This window comes from Dreissena polymorpha, chromosome 5 (genome assembly GCF_020536995.1).
Source record: "Dreissena polymorpha isolate Duluth1 chromosome 5, UMN_Dpol_1.0, whole genome shotgun sequence".
NCBI classification, from domain to species: Eukaryota; Metazoa; Mollusca; class Bivalvia; order Myida; family Dreissenidae; genus Dreissena; species Dreissena polymorpha.
The window spans coordinates 3,917,807-3,936,874 of record NC_068359.1 but is presented as its reverse complement, the minus strand read 5'-3'; the positions used below and the strand labels follow the sequence as shown (position 1 = coordinate 3,936,874).

Here is a 19,068-nt window from a genome sequence, read left to right as displayed (position 1 = left end):
ATCTGACCAATTTGATAAATGTTGATATTACGTATTTCAACATGTACACATTACGAAATACGAAATTCACATAGTCTTGTTTCTTCTTGTCCTATTAGCAAGAGTATTATATTCTCTACCGCCAAAATAATATTTGATAAAATGTTTTTTTTAATATACATGCACTCACGTTACCTGAGCAATCCTGATCTGAGGCGATTATTTTGGCGTCGTTCCTACATTTCTTTGTGCATTTCTCATAATCATCGCATCTGTAAAAACACACTTAATTGTTTGCCGGCATATTCCAAAATTAATGTATTGCTTAATACGAGATTAAGCCAGCTTTAACCAATACAATTTAGACAAAATGCACAAATCCCTGACAAAAATGAACTTTAACAGTATTGAATGTCTGGAATAAAGAAAAAAAATGACATTCACGAGACATTATCGGTACATATTTTTTATCCTCCGATAGTTTTTTGTTTAAGAAAAGTTCTAAATTACCACATGTTAACTATTCGATGTAGTCAACAGTATTATCTTGTGGGCAAACATTAAACTGCAAATACACATTTTACATGGATATGAGTTTTGCTTCGGTCTGACACAGAAACATTGTTATTAAATTACTGGAAAAAGGACTTTAATTACGGAAAATGAGCTTGAAATGCTTACTAGCAAAGAAGAGTCGGAAACTTTGTAGAACTTGAATTTGAATTGTGTCCTTGGACTAGTATTTATTAACACCGGGTATGTACGTAAACACATAATTTTGTCTCGTGGAGTTCGAAATCAAATAATATTAATTTCATACTAGATATTTAAGTTATTGAGTAGCACGAAGGACGAATATTTAACGTGTGACCTTATAGTGTTACCTTTGGCTTTTATCTTTAAGCCATGTACACGGCACCGCTTCAATTGATTGAGAATACTACTCAAGGTAACATTTAACATAAAATATATTACCCAGAAGTCATAGGGCGGTAGAAACACAAAAATGAAAAGACTTATTTTTTCAGTTATCCCACACGAGGTTCATTCACTCAACACCTCATTTCATACAAATAAACATTTCGTCCATACGGGTCTAATCTAGTAAAAAAGTTATTGTTTGACATAGGGTGTTTCACATTCGTCAATTCTAAAAGAGGTAAGAGCAAGGGTTACTCTCATTTGACGAAACAGTTGTCTGTGCTGATATTTGACATCACAGTATGACTTTGAACTTAACTGAAGATTGGTGGTTCTTGAGCACGACAAACCGGCATGTATAGGTTAAGAGTAGTATAAATATGCATGATAATACACTTTGACGTAAGTGTCCGCGAAGGCCATTTTTATGCAAATATGCGTTTTGACATTTTGACCTCAAAGTAGGATAAGCTTATTTCGCGCGACGTTATGCCCCATAAAGATTAACTTTGTTTATAACCTGTGAATGCATACATAAATTCGAGCGAGACTTATTGTAATCACATATATATATATATATATATATATATATATTAGGCAACTATCGTTATAAGTAATTTTATAACACTTTATCCGAATAAGATATTTTCCACCCTGTAATACAACCATGTAATGAAGGGTTTCCAATTAAGAACACAACATTCAACCTTTTTTGTTTCTATGTTAACTGAAAATTTCGCCGTTTTAAATGTCATATCACGGCACTAAGTTTACCAACCCACACTTTTCCTGAGATAGCTTAACTACCAGTACCACCCGCATATACTTACTGCCAGTAAATAAACAACTGAGTTTTTTTAATCAGAGGTATGGGGGAAGAATGGTTATTAAAAGGACTTTATAAGCAATCCCCAAAAAAGTTGTGTAATCCGGCCGGGGTTCGAACCCGTGATTCGCGGATCTTTAATCCAGCGCTTAAATTATGTAAGCAGATCATTCGCGCAAATGAAAAACATTATAGCATCAGAATGTGTAGTTGTATTTTTGTAGCAGCAGTAGAAGTAGAAAAAAACACTTTAGCAGAAGAAGGTGCTGTTTTTGTAGCAGCATTAGTAGTAGAAAAACTTACTTCTTCGAATTACCAGCATGGACTGTTGTATATATTATCAAGGCAACTGAAAAATATCAATTTATCATAAAGTAACTACAAAAGGTTCAAAGCTTAGTATCTGTCTAGCTAGTGCTCGATTAATAGGTACACAAAATATAACATAAAATGAAATACGAGTATTAAGACTGTAGTTATGGTAGAGTGTATTTTTCATGGAGAGTTGAAGATGGCGGATAAGATTATCGATTTAGGGTAAAAGTCTTTTATTGTTTCTGTTGAATTGAACTTCAATTTTGAGCAACAAGGTTGTTCTTTATTTAATTTATGAAACATACAAGCAAACGTTTATAATAGTTGTAAGACAGTGCAACTTGAGGAATTCTTATGTAAACACCGTGTATAAAATGTATTCTTACCAGCGATCACAACCTTGCAGCACGTCATTTCCAATGCGCTAATTAACTGGCAAAAATGTCCTTAATATGAAGATATACGACGCTTCCATCATGTCAAATTTTATTTCAAACGCACCAACATTATTTGCTTTCGTAAGTGCCGAGATCTTTTAGTCAATACAACTTTATTATGTTAACATTAACGTTCAAAACTGTTTGACAACAACAATATTAATCAGTGTTTTGAACAATTTTCTAACCAACCAAGGATTGTAAACGAGTAATATTTCCAGCGTTGTAAACGTTTAAACAGATCGATGAATTAAACTGAACAGTAACGTTGTTTGTTTGTTTTTTATCTCAAAAACATTTGGCGGGACGGATATCCTATTCGCGACCTTTTGAGCATTTTGTTTACATATATATTGGTAGATAAGATCTTACCATCTACGAAAACATTTGTATGCATACTATCAGAACGGAACAAGGCAATAGTTTATTAGTTTTCACACACTACCAAACAGTAAAGCTTGTCAAACATACATGTTTACGTTTTCATCTGAATAAAATAGATTGTTAAGTATAAATACCATGACAACGTTACGTAGTGTGAAATGTACGATGTAGAATACCGTGATATAGAAGTATATGTGATGCGTTGAAGAATAGGATATCGCATTAAGAGACGCATCCAATCGAAGAAACGCAAGATATCATACGCATTTTACATTAAAACTAAAATAAACAACTCAAAATTTTGTGCAACTATGGTTCAAGATAAGTACAATTGACTCGATGTATGTTATTAACAAAAAAGGTCATTGGGTTCAGCCCACAAACATAGAAAATGAGATATAAGTCTACCGTCGGGCAATATATAGATTGAATGTAATCGCAATAACATCTTATGGTTTGAACATGTGCATGATTGTTTCAATACCACAATTCCATGTGTGCTGTTTTATTTGCTCCAGTACGAGACAGAAATGCATAAGGCCACTAATGTTGTACTTTCTAAAACGAAATAGCCAAGAGTTTCTCGGGCTGGGAAACATCGGTTGGATCACTTGAAGCAACAAATGCGCCATTTTTTTTTCTCCAGAACAAAGTACGCATGCGCACTGTTGTTAGCGACCTCTTGTTCCCCGGACATCAAATCCGAAGCTATGGAACTGCCAGGTTTTAATACAAAATAATTATGATCGACCGTGGTGGCAGTGTTTCCATGCATGTTTATATCTGCTCTGGATTGATTAGGGGTGTTAGAAGTATTACCGAAAGGTTCTAATGGTCCGTAACTGCACGCAGGTCTAACCAGAGTTCTTGTCAGAGACTGATACATTGGCTCTGTAGATGGGCTCGAAGACTCGATGGTTGTATCAGCTGCTATGGTGTAATCTGGCGGTGAAATTGCTTGTAATGCTTCAAAGGATTTCGCGGGATTCTTCGAATTTGTAAGACCCATTTCAATTGGACCGTGGCTAGCCAATCGAATGTCGTGTTGTATTATGTTGTATATGTGAGAATCACTCGAACTGTTGACACGTGCTAGAGAAGTGCGCCGTTCTTGAGGATACAAACCCTAGAAGGAAGTCGCGTTATAGTAGGAAGTTAATTTAAATGAAATTGTTTAAGTGCTTGCAATCTGATTTCAAATATAATTAAGTTATTGTCGAGCAGCATATTTACTTAAGCATTCCTAATGATAATACTTTATAACAGTGATTCAACTATAGCCTTTACTATAAAGTAACTTGCAAAACGCCCCAACATTTATAGTTGAAACACAACATACCCGTACATTTTGACTGAACAAAAGAATGAACTTTTGTAAAACGTAAACATGTATTACTCAACTACTGTCATTTTTGATAAAATGGTCACAAGTGGGATCCATTACTTTGCCTTAATCTTTAATCCTGTCAAGAGTGTACAATGCAAGAAGGGTGTTCCTTTGTTTGCAGTTAATGTGTTACATATTCTACCATTACATATCCGGTAAGCTCATTGTGTCAACTTGCTAAAACCCACCGTGGTTTCTTGTTTTTTTCCATCACGTCGGGACGCTCCATTCCTCATCATTATAATTGTGACTTTTCTGTAATTATTGGTTTGAATCATACAAATAAAAGCTAAATATATTAGATTACAAATAAGTGCAACAAAAGCGCGCGTTGTCTATACTTGCAACTAATATTTGCCCTTGAGAATGGGGCATTGACCATGAACATACATCCATAATATGTTTGAACGTGAACATATTTGGGTCATACCTATGCAATTTTGGGACGCACGTACACAGCAAGCACGTGGTTATCGCACCCACTGCAAGACCAACGCACAATAATCCGACAGCAATACCCAAATGAACATAATTCTGTGTACCGTCATGCGATGCCTGCAGCTCTTGCAAACTATTTTCGTCTCTAGAAATGATGCAAGGCATTAAAAGCGTCGACTCTTCAGTGTTCACTCTTATTTGGATATGAATATTTTCATCTTTAATTTGCTTATCTGAAATGGAATATTCATATTAATATCAACAATATTTTTAAAAACTACATTCAAAAAAGATGACCAAAGGTCGTCGTGCGCTTAGCTAAGATCGAACGATGCATAATTTTTCTGATCTGCTTATGTTATGTTGGTATGATAAATGGGGATATTTTACCCATTTAGACACACAACATTATGAGGGCAGTGGAATTTTTTGGAAAATATGTTCTGAACAAGTTGATAAAGTTGTTTAAGAAGAAGGCCTCTTGTTAGTTGACCGATTTAAAATCATAAAATGAAAGTATTGTAAACTTATAATGTTTCAATGAAATGCCAGGAAAATTGCATTATTTCTTTGCAGCCAGGTATTTTATTACACAATTTTCAAAATCTCGTAAGATATTCACCATCATAAAAACAAATGAGAGAGAAAGGGTGGAAAGATAGGGAGAGAGAGAAAGTAAGTAAGTAAGTACTTAGTTGGTTAATTAGTTAGTTATTTAGTTAGCTAGTTATTTAGATATTAAGTTATTTAGTAGGTTAGTTAGTTAGTTAGTTAGTTAGTTAGTTAGTTAGTTAGTTAGTAGTTAGTTAGTTAGTTAGTTAGTTAGTAAATTAGTTTGTTAGTTAGTTAGTTAGTTAGTTAGTTAGTTTTAGTTAGTTAGTTATTAGTTAGTAAGTTGATTAGTTCGTTAGTTAGTAGTTGGTAGTTAGTTAGTTAGATTAGTTAGTTAGGTTAGTTAGTAGTTAGTAGTTGTTAGTTAGTTAGTTAGTTAGTTAGTAGTTAGTTAGTTAGTTAGTTAGTTAGTTAGTTAGTTAAGTTAGTTAGTTAGTTAGTTAGTTAGTTAGTTAGTTAGTTAGTTAGTTAGTTAGTTAGTAAGTTCCCAGATAAACAATTCTTGTGTGTTTTGTACCCGGATCATATTCTACTATTGAGATTTTGCGGAAATTTTATAATGAGGTAATTCGTTAGAAACGTGGGATATTGTTTATGTTTCTGAATCCATCACCAGTATTATAATCATCAACTTCCTAATCATCTTCATCATTCTCATCATCATCAGCAAAGACAATTTCAACATCACATTATTTGAGCTATGACATTAGTTGTAAATGTCCTCAGAAAGAAACAACATAGAATTGTGTTAAAACTTAAAAGGTTGCACTTCAGTCAAAATGCCATATTTTTCAGCTGTCCGAAACCATATTCGATTTCGGTCGAGATATCATTAAAACAAATGTTCTGAACAAGTAACATGATGATTCGGCAAAAATGCCATTTAAGGACGTCTGTCCCTCCCCATTGAGGTCGTGTTTTCAGCGGAGGGAAACCATTTTCTAACTTGGCCAAACTAAAATTAAAACAAATGTTCAGAAAAAGTTTCACGACAACGGGATTAAACATTTCACTTCTAGACTGTTCATAATGGTTTTTCTATAGTCATATAAGGCAAACTGAATCGCCCTCTCGTGGCCATATTTTTCTGTGGAGCGTAACCATTTTCGAACTTAATCAAGATATTATAAGAACAAGGGTTTAGGCAAGTAGTTTCATGAAGTTTGGCCAGCAAATGTGACTTCCAGAGTGTACACAAGAATTCACAATTTCCATATGAGGAAAGATGTACCCGGCCATGTTTTTCAACGGACCGGAGTCATTTTTGACAAAGCAAAGATATCAAATCAATAAATGTTGTGACCAATGTGCATGAAAAAAATGGCGTCTTGTGTGTTCTTAAATTTTACATAGACATCTAATTTTTCAATCCACGTGCCCATTTTCGAAGTAGAAATTGACCTGATTAAGAAGTACACACATGCGTATCATAATGCTACTTTACAGATAAGAGTAATGACCCTTTTGTCTGTGATTTTAGATCATGAACCCGAAGACTTTTGTGAATTTCCAAATTGTATATATTGTAGTAACTGAGTATCTGCGGACGCAAACTGTATCTGAATTTAATTGTTCAACTGCGTTTTTCATATTTCAAAATGGAGTATTATTCTGCTAAATTGCAGGTCATAGTTATGGGTTTTGGGCGGTAAGCTAATACGATGAAGCCGAATTAATGTTTGGAGTTCCAATTGAATATCTGCAGCTGTTAAAAAGAATAGTTGAACATAATACCGACCCAGAGCATTACGCCGCAGCCGATGAACGATCGACTAGTATAGCTCGAACTATTCAATTAATAGTTGAGTGCAAAAGGAAGACAAGCAATTTATTATAATATCTTCGCCGTTTACATCATAGTGATTGGAAGTTTGTTCCACGCCAGCGGGCTTTCTACAAGAATAGGATAAACAGTTACACAAATTACTTTCTCTTTTGTTTCATAAATGTATTTGTATATGAATGAGTTTGAACAATAGTGCCGTCCTGATAAAACTGTATAAACACACTAGTTTTAAGCAATGACATTATGTGTATACAAATAAATATGTTTTTACCAACAGCTAACAATAAATACAACTCATAAACAAACTCATAAGTACTCTTGACTGTTACTGCACACATGTCCTGCAAGCGATATCCCTGCAACATAAATAAATAATTCCAAAAGCAGCTTAAAATATCATATACCGGGCAGCATGAATAATACCCTTGTAATCTTTGAAGCAAGAGTGTCAATTGTAAATGTTACAAAATGTCCACGAGAGACAGTTATATAGCTCTGCCGTGATCCTTTTTACCGACCAGAAGTTACTTTGACCTTTGGGTTAATCTAAAGCCGTATCTCCAATTTTATAAACACTAGAGGAAATTTAATGAAAAGGCACATGAGCTTCACAACAGTCTTGAAAATACAGGCTTAACATTAAATATTATGTGTGACTTTAGTTGCCATGATATGCCTATGATTAATTCCTTCTGCATACAGTTAATGAGTAAATATGTCAGCAAAGTTTTCCGAAAATCCTTCAAAGGTTAAGAGGATATAATGCGAACATTAATATAAGGGCTCAAACATTGTTACATTAATCCTTAGCGTGCGTGAATGATTCATACCTTCTGTGCATCGTTTCGTGAAAATAATTATAATGGTAAAGAATACGGAGCAGACACGAAAACGGAGGCTTAAACTGTTCACGTTTAAAAGGTGACGTGACTGATACGCTTTCTGCATATTATCTCAATGGCCGAAATATTTTCAATATAAAGTTTCATGCAAATCTTTCAATGGGTAGTAGAGATATATGGCGCATGCGAACGTGGTACAGACATACGAGCTTACGGTTGAAGGCCATCCCTATGAACCCACCCCATTCCGCTTCGCTTTGAGGATTTACAACTAAAGTACAATTTAAAACATATAGGACATGCATTTTAATACTGAGATAAATGATGAGTGTAGTACTCAACATCATCTTATAAATACTTGAAAATCCTTCCATTCTTGACACGGTTATGCTTGCTTAGAACAAAATGGTAAAGAACTAATTTCCTTAATTTTACCTTTGACTTTAAAGCTGATTATTGACCTTAAACCTCGAGTATGAGCGTTGCACTAAATCCCATCATGCGTATCACTTTTGTCGAGATATTAGATAATGGATAAAACAGAGGCTCGCTTAGGACAAAATGTTATGACAATTTGCTCAATTCGACGTTTACCTTGGCATAAGACTTACTGGGATGGGTGTTGCCCGAGTCTTCATTCTCCCACCCACATCAATGTTAAATTATTTGAAGATCAATCCATCCTGAGAAATAATTATGCTAAAGACAAAGTGTTCGAATTAATTTTTATATAAATATTTGACCTTGAATTGTGACCTGTAACTCGGACCTCGGGGCATGGGATTTTTGCGCGACACTCTAGCCGATAATGCATATCAATACCGCCGTTTATTAAAAACCCATTCATGCTACGATACTCTTATGCTCATAAAAAAAGTGTTACGGACTAATTTCGTAAATTTGGCCTTTGATCTTAATTTCTTACTTTTAATTTGGCTCATTGGGTCATTGTCGACCTGAAATGGCTTGAAGTCTCCCGGGGGTGACTAGAAGCCGATTCTTGTCACCCAAGGGTGACTCCAAGCCGATTCATGTCACCCTGGGTTTACTTCAAGCCGACCGGGTGACTAGAATCGGCTTGAAGTCACCCCAGGATGACTTGAAAGGGCTTCTAGTCACCCCGGGTGACTTCAAGCCATTTCAGGTCGACAATGACCCAGTGTGCTTTAATTTGGGATCTACGGCATTTGGTCTTGCGCCCAAAACCCCATTCCCATCATGCTTATTATTTTTAATAAAGTTATTTTAAAATCAAGTCACAGTTAACAAAATTCAGACTAAGTGCTTGAAATAAATGTCTTATACTTAGGCTTTCCCTTATGACATTGACCTTGGACTAAGGGACATAAGTCTTGCGCTTGACATGTCGTCCGTTCGTGCTTATCTCTTCTTGTTCTTTATTTATTTTTCAATGCATTAATGAATGACAAAGATAAGTACGCTCCGGGTAAAGAAATTCCGCTCTCCCTCAAGCCCGCTACTACCGTTGTTGTATCAAATGGGCTTATAAAAATGACCAGATTAAAATACGTGTGAAGAAAAGGCAGAAAACTACTTACAAATAAGGAAAGTGATGATTCCGGTACCATACATGTTGTTGAAAACTCTGAAAACAAAACTCTCTTATAATTCACTGTAAAATAAATCCATGTATAACAAGGCAATTGAAAACTTGGTTAATGATGGGTTAATCTAACCGTTATTTCATTTTATCATAAAACTTTACGTCGAAAACGGCTATTGCTTTTTCTTTGAGTTCTTAAAATTTGACTTCGAATCTGTATTGTACTCTACATAAATTTTATGCTAACCACATGCGTGAAAAAATTGCCAGGAAATGGATACCAATGAAATGTTGTTAGTACTAAAATACTGTGCTACGTGACTTTAAATAAAGGTGTTATTATCAAATACTTAATATCTATAAACGTGAATATTTCGCGATATTCAAGTGGCAATATTAAAGATGAAAAGGTAGCTCTACTTTATTATAGATACAATAATGTATTATGAAGTGTGTGGACGGGGATGCTCGTTCCCTCACATCATGAGAAAAAAAACATTATTAAAGATGACGCATTTTCCCGCAATGGCTTATTTCAAGTAGGCGCGAAACTTGAGGGTTTTTTAAATGTTATATCAAAAGTTTACCTTTCGCTATTTCATATTGTTCAGAAAAATGACAAAACGTTTTACTTTGATTAATTGATTTCATTTCCTACGTTCAAGGGAACACAACTCTTCAACAAATACCGTGACATACACCAGAATAACGTCTTGCAATTCTTCATAGTATGAACAACAATCCTTTAAAGTTTCATTTTAATACACACACACAACTAGTCGCGACAAAAAGTTCACATGTGAAATCACATGGCACAACACTCTGCAATAAGATATCAATATACACAAAAATAAAGCCTTAAACTTTTAGATGGTATTAACAAAATATATATTAAGTTCCATATTAATAAGCAGAAAACTGACATTTTAACAACACTAAGTAGATCTACACCTATACAATGATGTATACAAATAATTTCAAGGTTCTATGGTAAATAGTTCGATATGCAAAGAATATTGCAACATGCACGAAAATAACGCCTTGCACGTCTACATAATATTAACAGTACATGTATGTCTATACAGTTTCATGTTCAGACAAACAAAACTGAGAGACGAGACGAGTTAACGACACCAAGAACACATGAACAACGATGTAAATATCCTAAGTCTGCCAAAGTTATAGGGTACAAAACTCTGCATATTAAATCGCGACATGCATAAAAATACTTTTTGTGAAAGGCAGAAAGCTGAGTGACGAGTCCGCGATACTTATGTGAAGCTTGACAGACCAACGGACCGACGAACCGACCGACCGACCGACAAGGTGATTGCAGTACACTTTTGCGGGGGGTATATAAATAATGACCAAAAAATATTGATTGTACAAGTATGATGTAAACATTACACAGAGGACAAGGTAAGACAAATTAGAAAATAAACGTGTTTTCTTTCGTCGAAAAAAAACAACGATATATACCGATATTTGTATGGGTACAATACATACGGAAGTAAAATTGTCATAGCAAACCATCATACGCAATTCCAATATCACATGATTATAATAATTAACAAAAAATAAATACATACCTATAATGTAAATTATTTCAACAATAGAGTATTCAACAAAACTATAACACACATAAAAATCATCCGAACAAGATCCTAGATCAAAGTTTTAAAAAAAACTCCGTATAAACCTATGTTCAGCGCGATGCTAGGGCTGTAAACACTGGCAGCGTTTATCATATCAATGTGCAGGCATGACAAGTCATGGCACTTACAAAACACTTCATATCCAACACGGAAGCATTCATGATAATAATATTAATAGATACAGTAATTTAAGTGTGTACTGTATATCCTGAAAATACCTTATATGGTAAAATTGCTTCCAACAATTTGATGCATGTTCGAAACATGTTTAAAAAATATCGATAATATTCAAGGATAAAATAAATTTAAAAAAGTTATAATATTTAATGATATAATATATATATGTATCATGCTCGTCGAGAGGAATGCGGCCTCCAGTACTAACATAAAAAGAGGCTCATGATCTAGTGCTCATTTGTCTGACCTGAGCTAAATGTAACTTTAAGGACGACTAAAATGTTCTTGCTCAATGTGTAGAACATTTTACAATCTTCTCTGAATAAAATGTTATGGGGCCCTTTTCACGTTTTGATAATTACAACTTTTGTCACATTCATATGAATGCTGCATTCTGATTGGATAATTTGTTCACGTGGCCGGTTTTTCATTTTCCGATGAACCCACTTCGTAAGCAAATTTAAACATGAATATTCATGGCGCTACTTTCTGGTCAAATACAAGTTGCCAAAAAGACGTTATGTTTGCGCGAAACTAAATGGCGTTGATTTTTATTGGTCAATAGCGAAAAGACGTTATATTTTTTGCGCGAACTTCAACGATAACCGTTTGACGGAGATGAAACCGAAACTGAAAAAAGATTCATACGCTAGATTAAAAAGGATGTTTATGACCCTTACCACGATATAATTTCAGCTTTAAGATCATTTTGTGTTGTAATTATAAGAATTGAATAGCATTTTTCTGCATTTCATCGGTGTATGAATTGTCGGGAAAAATACACCTAATTTATGCATAAACGCCGTCGGCGTTTATGCAAATTAGGCGTAATTTGTATAGCATTTTTCTGCATGTCATCGGTGTATAAACTGTCGGGAAAAATACATCTAATTTATGCATTAACGCCGTCGTTTTGCATAAACGTCGTCGTTTAAATTAGGTGTATTTTTCCCGACAGTTAATACACCGATGAAATGCAGAAAAATGCTATTTAATTCTTATAATATAATATAAAAAATATAACGTCATTTCGCTATTGACCAATAAAAAACAACGCCATTAAGTTTCGCGCAAAAAATAACGTCATTTTGGCAACTTGTTTATGGTTTCATCGGAAAATGAAAAACAGGTCACGTGAACAAATTATCCAATCAGAATGCAGCATTCATATAAAAGTGCAATCTCTTGCACGACGGTTACATTACATTCACCTCTGTGTTGGGCTCAGAACGGACTATTGTTATGAAAGCGTCTCATTTACGTCATGATCATTCCAAGCATTCATCATTGAGGTTATAGAATACTAAAAAATCTCTTGCACGACGGTTACATTGCATTCACTGCATTAAAGAAAACCATCTCATACCATGATATCTTATATCAGTCTTAATTCATTATTATAAAATTGATATGTTTTTTTATGTTAAGAAACCAACATACATACACACGTCGAAGCAATTCGTAACGTCACTCAAAAAAATATTCAATTGTTTACATTTGTGAAGTGCGTGGAATGATTCCATCTGCGTAAATGGGCAATAAATTAGTTCCAAAGAGTTGCATTAAAACTCGCAAGTTTTTGCACGATTTATCGTACATTTAAATGTCATATTTCTTAATTTAATGCATGCGATCTTAAATATCCAATCAAATATACGTTGAATGCGTTTGTTCGGTTTTATCTATTTTATAGACAAAATGGGGGGCTGAGCCTTTCGCAGAGTTGTATGTGAGAGCAAGGAACGACAACTCTGCGTGGAGATTGATAAAAGTGACAGAAGTAGTAATTATTTCTTAAGAAAATTGACAAGAAAAAAATAATTTCAGATTCAGATGTAGTTTTGATATTTGTGAGGAAACAGTAATACTATATACTTTAAAAAAATGAAAATTATAAAGCGTTGCCACGCGAAACGATTGAATAATTTGGAGAGTTCTGTTTTTGTCGTTATATTTTGTGATACTACGACGATTGCCTATATACAGTATAAAATTCATCACTAATTGTATGAGCATCGATGGCCGAATGGTCTAAGCGATTGACTTTTACTCCAGAGGTCAGTGGTTCGAGTCCAGTTGAGGATTTCTTTTTTCTTTCTTTAATTTTATTCCTGTTTTTTTACTGGAGCTTTTTAGATCAAATGTTTAAATATATCAATATAAAGCATTTAATGACAGTACATGCCAAAATCTGTGAAAAGGCCCCTTTAATTGTTTGTTGGTGAAAGTAACACATTCAGCTTGAATTAAATTCTTAATATGATCTGCCGATTTATCTGTAATTATCAACATAAATATATGTGTCTTTCTACAACGAAATAGTACATTCTTGGCTCGGTTTTCATATCATACAAAAAATACTAATTAACCATTGTAATCAGATCTAAGACCTGAAGTTCTTCTCCAAAACGAAGTACGCATGCGCACTGTTGTCTATGTCGTCAGCTGAACCAGACACCGAATCTAATGCCGAAGAGACTTCTGGGTTTAATATAAAATAATTGTGATCAACAGATGTTCCAGTGTCCGCTGGAACGTTTTCCGCTGTACTTGTCTTACTATGAAAGTTTTCCCCGCTACCCGATGGTTCTAGTTGACGGTAACCATACATGGCGCTATCCGTAGTTTTGGCGTTAAGAAGTTGATACTCAGGATTTATTGACTTGCTTGAAGATGCTATGATATCATCTGTTAATTCGTTGTAAACTGGCGATGCAATAGCTTGTGATGTTGGAATGGGGTTCTTTACAAATGACATTTCTGGTTGGTTATATATGTGAGAACCGCGTTGGTCGTCTGCATGTGTACCATTTTGGTGCTCTATTCGAAAGCTTGCAGGAGGAGCGGTAGGTTGGACTTGTGAATCTTTTGCAGGGTCCTGAAAGGAAAAAACAATCGATAAATAGCAGAATGTTTTCTTAGATCAATAAACAGGCATGGCTTGAATGAATAGTTGTAATACAATTAAAACTGTAGTCATTTGAAATATGTACGTTCCGGGTCGCAAACGCAGCTTTATCAGGAAACGCTTGTTTAAAACGATAATATCAGTGCAGTAGTTAAAACCTCAAATATCTTCGGAGGATATACACTAGCTGAACACGTTTTTACAAAAACAAACAACGAATGACACTTGTGCAACACTTCAAGCACACTTACGCCACTGTTTTATGTTGATAAAGCCAAAATGATAATATTCTACAACTTAAGCTGCATGACTTTTAAATACACTTAGTTTAATGTAACATAACCGGTAGATGCATCCCTTATCATTTATTTAATTTTAGTTGTCTATAAAATTATAAATTATATTGATCGCTTAAAGTACCGTTTTCTCATTTTTCGCACCATCGGTGGGTTTTCGATGCCTCGTTAAAAAAGACGTAGCCTTTCTGAAAGAAAATGTGTAATATTAAAAAAAATAACAAATGATACAAGTTTAAAATTTTCTCAACAAATAAGATGACACATGAATAGCAAAACGAATGTAACCTATTTCAGAATATTTGAAAAGAATCAAAGTCTGGACAAAAGACACATACAAGATGGTGTACTTAACTATGATACAAAAATAACATTATTTGAATCATATAGGTAAATTACCTACTTAACTGTAAACTATTTCATATTCGATTAGAATGAAGATGACAATGCAATGGTTGAATTGCATGTCTAAAGCCATGCGGAACTTGACATTAAGATGTCTTTAAATTTCAATAGCATCAATAGTATAGATAAAACATACTGTAATAATTTTATTAAATGGCAATCTGTATTAATACATGTGAACACGATTAGGTAATATTACCAAAATTAAATCGAACCAGCAAAGACAAAAATGTGTTTTTCATAAAAAAAAGCGTCATACTTGTTTAACGATGGCACACAGGCGCATAGCAGACATGTAACTATGACACCCACTACAAGTCCGAGGAACAAGAGCCCAACTGCAACACCAACTGGAACTGCAAGACTGACGACAGAATTGTCTGGACTTGCATCATCGTCTGTCCGGTGTCCGCGCTCAAAGCTTTTGTCAAAATGTGCAGCTTGAGTCGATTTATCGTGTGTAGGTAAGCTGGATGTTTCACGTATAAATGCGGTCTTCAAAATTGTTTTCAAGACGGTTGTGTCAGTTGTTTTTTTCTTTGCTGATTTCCCATTATCTGGAATAGCCCCACAAAATGTTTGCCTCAGTATTCGTATAATTTGATTTTAAAAATGTCAACTGTGTTTGTATAGGACCTGAAAAGATTTCCAAAACTGAAACGCGCAGTGAAAATAGTATGGCTCTCTTTAATAACGATCATTTTCGAGATATTTAATTAATACAATTGAATTGCGAGGAATACTCAAAACATCGCAAACCGATTAAAAAATCACATGCTGATATCAAAATCAAACATGCATTTAATTTAAAATAATTGTTTTCAAACAAGACTGGTTCACGTTGTATATGGTCACCTTATAACAGTTGCACAATATATACTCTACTTTCTTACTGAGCTGCAAAGAATTGTATACAGGTATCAAGAATAAAGAGAATAGTTTACGATGATGACCATATGCATCGTGTGTTTCATAAAAAAATAACTGTGCGCACATACACAGAGACAGAGTTATATTACTCGATTAATCCGTTTTAAAAAATAACTAGAAGGTTGAGTATCAAAATACCTTCATCTTTGCTATTTTCAACCTCGTCACCTGATCTTGCATCTCTGGAAAAATCAATAAAAATATGAGAGACATGTTTAAAACATATTCAAATAGCTTTCATAAAATGTAATATAGGGGCACATGGCCAAAATACTTTAAAAATGTTGCGTGTGTTCCGAATTGTCGACCTCTTGATAACAAGATTGAATACGCAAGAACACGATGAAAGGAGCACTATCACAATAGAATAACCCTATAAAGTACTGATTCCAGTTATGGTCATCGACTATGCATGGATCAATTTTAAAATTTACATTTTCTACAAGTTGAATGCGATAACGCTACAGTACGATGACGGTAACACGAAACACGATTACGATAACGCCACATGATAGCACGACAGTACGTTGAAGATGTGAAATTGTATCAAACCACAATGCTGAAACAAACCGGATACATAGGTGACCGGTATGATTGTTTTATATTAAGTTTTAGCCATTTATATCTCTAAATGTTCGAAGGTACATTATATTACTCGGAATCAACAACGAAGTCATCAGTTTCGTATTTTGATGTTAAAATGTTTTATTTAAAGAATAACATCATCATAATCATGTCGTTCCTAAACGCCCTGACAGAATATGTGTATGTCGAATTTTTAAATAATTACCTATTATAGTTGTGTGCTTTTACTTGTTGTGATACGACAGCCACTGGAAACAAAAGGTTATTTATTGACGAAACGATATAAAACAGTGATGATCATTAGATGACATCAATATATATAATACTGTGACCATATCCAAACAATTTAATATCAAACGCGTGTAATACAACAAAGGTTAAGGTCATTTTGTATCATCAAATATTACAAGCAAATGTACATTTTATTAAGAATACATAAAGGTCATGTTGTATATATGTACTGTTATAATGTATTTAAATTGTGTGCGTATGTACGTAGTTTATGTAAAAAAAGATAACTGGTTCAAATCCGTGAATACACGAATAGTTATTTAAAGATATACATGTTTTAGGTCATTAGAAAATTAATACGCACCCGGTCTATATGGATATTTAATGTTCGTCCTCCTCACATAGGTCTATATGCTCCTGATCAAAAAACTTTATAGTCAACTAATATAACGGCCTCTGCAATTATGTAATAAAATGAATCATTAATTGAAAGCAACACTTACCTATTAGTAAAACCATCAGTCTGCCCCGGGCCATAGTGTAAATTAGCTTTCGGAATGTCTATCCCATTAATCAAGGCAACATTCGGCCAGGTGCAACAAGGTGATTTTATACACAGGTCAGGTACGGTCCAGTAATTTTTTTTCGATGAATAGTCGAGTTTTATTGTTCACAAATCCTGTAATTCACATAGACAATTATAAAGCGTTAGTATGTAAATGTACATATGGGTGCACTTATTTAATTTTATATCTCATAATAATTTCGCGACACTTGATTTTAATTCAAAATTCGCTATCATGTACATGGCAAATACCGACGCATTAACATGTTAAGAGCGTGTGATTCAATTTTGTTTATTCCACATCGTCCAATAATCTTTTCCGCGTTTACGTTTAAAGTTATTTATTTACTATACAGAAAAAACACAATCGTTAATACCAAAAATAATGTTCAGGTGAATGAGATTATAAACAAAAATCACACGATGTCGATACAAATACTCAAATAGAGTGAACGAAAGGTAAAAGAAAATACCTTAGTGCGAGTGACAACAACAATTTAACAATCCTTATAACACAACATTGACGTCGTTCACACACACAAACACACGATACATAATGCGCATCTACGGACGTTGACTCACGCGTTTAAATACATTCAACGAGTTTCAACGGGGCCAATAGTCACACGCGCGGAGTGACGTGCTTATAAATTGTGGTCACTTAGATACAACTTGACGCAAACACTTCACGCCGGGTATGCGAATACTTCGTTTACGGATGGCACTTCACTTACAGAGAACAACAAACGCCACGCGCGAGAGGTGAGTTCTTTAGCTTTTTTGTATTTATGTTCTGTTTATTTGGTTTTTAGACACAGAATATTGTTTGGGTGATTAATGGAATAGCACTTCGTATTGCGAAGAAAGAAATTCGCGGAAAAACGGTGAATTATTAAAAAAAACGATAAAATTTCATCGATAATCAGCATGAATTGAATGATCAGTACATATTTAAACAAAATAAACATACTTGGAAATAAATCAAGAACGTGCTTACTATTCGAAATAAAAGATCAATATATCCAGTAATGTTACAACATGTTACATTTTAGTTTACTAATGTATTTGAGAAAATTCAAATGTTTTAAGAGTCGCATGCACATTTTTCATCTGCACTTCGTTTACCGATCATCTAAAAAACAATGGCACTTCGTTTCCTGACATCTAGACACTTTTTTCCAGATATAACACACTCGTATTTTTTGAATCAAAAATGCAGAATTCGCTGTGGAATACTGTTAAAGTAAGCAGGCAATAAATAAAAATGTATGTACTTAGTACGCAAATAAAAAACGAATAACCGAAGCATGTTCTTATCCCTTTGAAATATGATTATGATTTGGTATAAATGTGAAAGATAAATGTTAAACAAATTGGATATGTCTAATGAGTAAAATCTATATGACCATATATTTTAAATTACGTTCTAAGCGGTTGATCTAAAGCATTTATCTTTATGTCCAAATGAAGGTACTAAGGCTATTTTCTTTTATATTAGATAGCATGTCATGAATAATCACTCGGCTTAAACTGCCTCTCAGAGATTAATATCAGCAGCGATGCAGGTTCGAAATTCTATTGGAACTTTTTGGCTTAATGCCAATAAACGAAAATAGCAATAAAAGAACGGGCGGGGTTGATTTAATCACACGATAGTGGTGTAAAAATTATGCATATCCGTCTTTTTTTTAAATATAAACACAACACATGCTGCATATGAAGTTCTATCCAATATAGCACCCTAAACTTCGTTTGTGTGGGTATACTAAGTACTGACTCCATAATATGACATTTAAACATTTTATGTACGCATTCCTTGTTTTCC

At 34.2% G+C, this 19,068-nt stretch overlaps 2 protein-coding genes across 2 annotated transcripts in view; both read right to left on the bottom strand.

The window, feature by feature from the left end:
* The window catches only part of LOC127832290 (uncharacterized), a 29,013-nt gene extending 17,559 nt beyond the window's left edge, over nucleotides 1–11,454 (bottom strand). The window contains exons 1-7 of the mRNA XM_052357699.1: nucleotides 11,081–11,454; nucleotides 9,487–9,533; nucleotides 4,680–4,920; nucleotides 4,438–4,504; nucleotides 2,428–3,988; nucleotides 2,030–2,075; nucleotides 175–251 (exon numbers count right to left, since the gene is read on the bottom strand). Of these exons, the coding sequence (XP_052213659.1) occupies nucleotides 175–251; nucleotides 2,030–2,075; nucleotides 2,428–2,455 (151 nt within the window). The 5' untranslated portion in view covers nucleotides 2,456–3,988; nucleotides 4,438–4,504; nucleotides 4,680–4,920; nucleotides 9,487–9,533; nucleotides 11,081–11,454. The remainder of the gene's footprint in view (nucleotides 1–174; nucleotides 252–2,029; nucleotides 2,076–2,427; nucleotides 3,989–4,437; nucleotides 4,505–4,679; nucleotides 4,921–9,486; nucleotides 9,534–11,080) is intronic.
* A 1,895-nt stretch (nucleotides 11,455–13,349) lies between these two features.
* LOC127832289 (uncharacterized) lies at nucleotides 13,350–17,308 on the bottom strand. Its single transcript, XM_052357698.1, has 6 exons — nucleotides 17,182–17,308; nucleotides 16,653–16,695; nucleotides 16,001–16,044; nucleotides 15,192–15,489; nucleotides 14,652–14,715; nucleotides 13,350–14,201 (listed from the first exon to the last, which is right to left on the bottom strand). The coding sequence occupies exons 1-6, from the start codon at nucleotides 17,213–17,215 to the stop codon at nucleotides 13,707–13,709; spliced, it is 978 nt and encodes a 325-aa protein (XP_052213658.1). The 5' UTR covers nucleotides 17,216–17,308; the 3' UTR covers nucleotides 13,350–13,706.
* Between the last annotated feature and the right edge of the window lie 1,760 nt (nucleotides 17,309–19,068).

What these genes read in the sequence shown, in the direction of transcription:
- LOC127832289 (XM_052357698.1), bottom strand. Translation starts at nt 17,215, where the DNA reads ATGGCCCGGGGCAGACTGATGGTTTTACTAATAG. An exon ending in TGTGTGCCATCGTTAAACAA is followed by an intron (nt 14,716 to 15,191) that starts GTATGACGCTTT and finishes ATTTTCTTTCAG; the next exon opens with AAAGGCTACGTCTTTTTTAA. An exon ending in GTGCGAAAAATGAGAAAACG is followed by an intron (nt 14,202 to 14,651) that starts GTACTTTAAGCG and finishes TTTTCCTTTCAG; the next exon opens with GACCCTGCAAAAGATTCACA.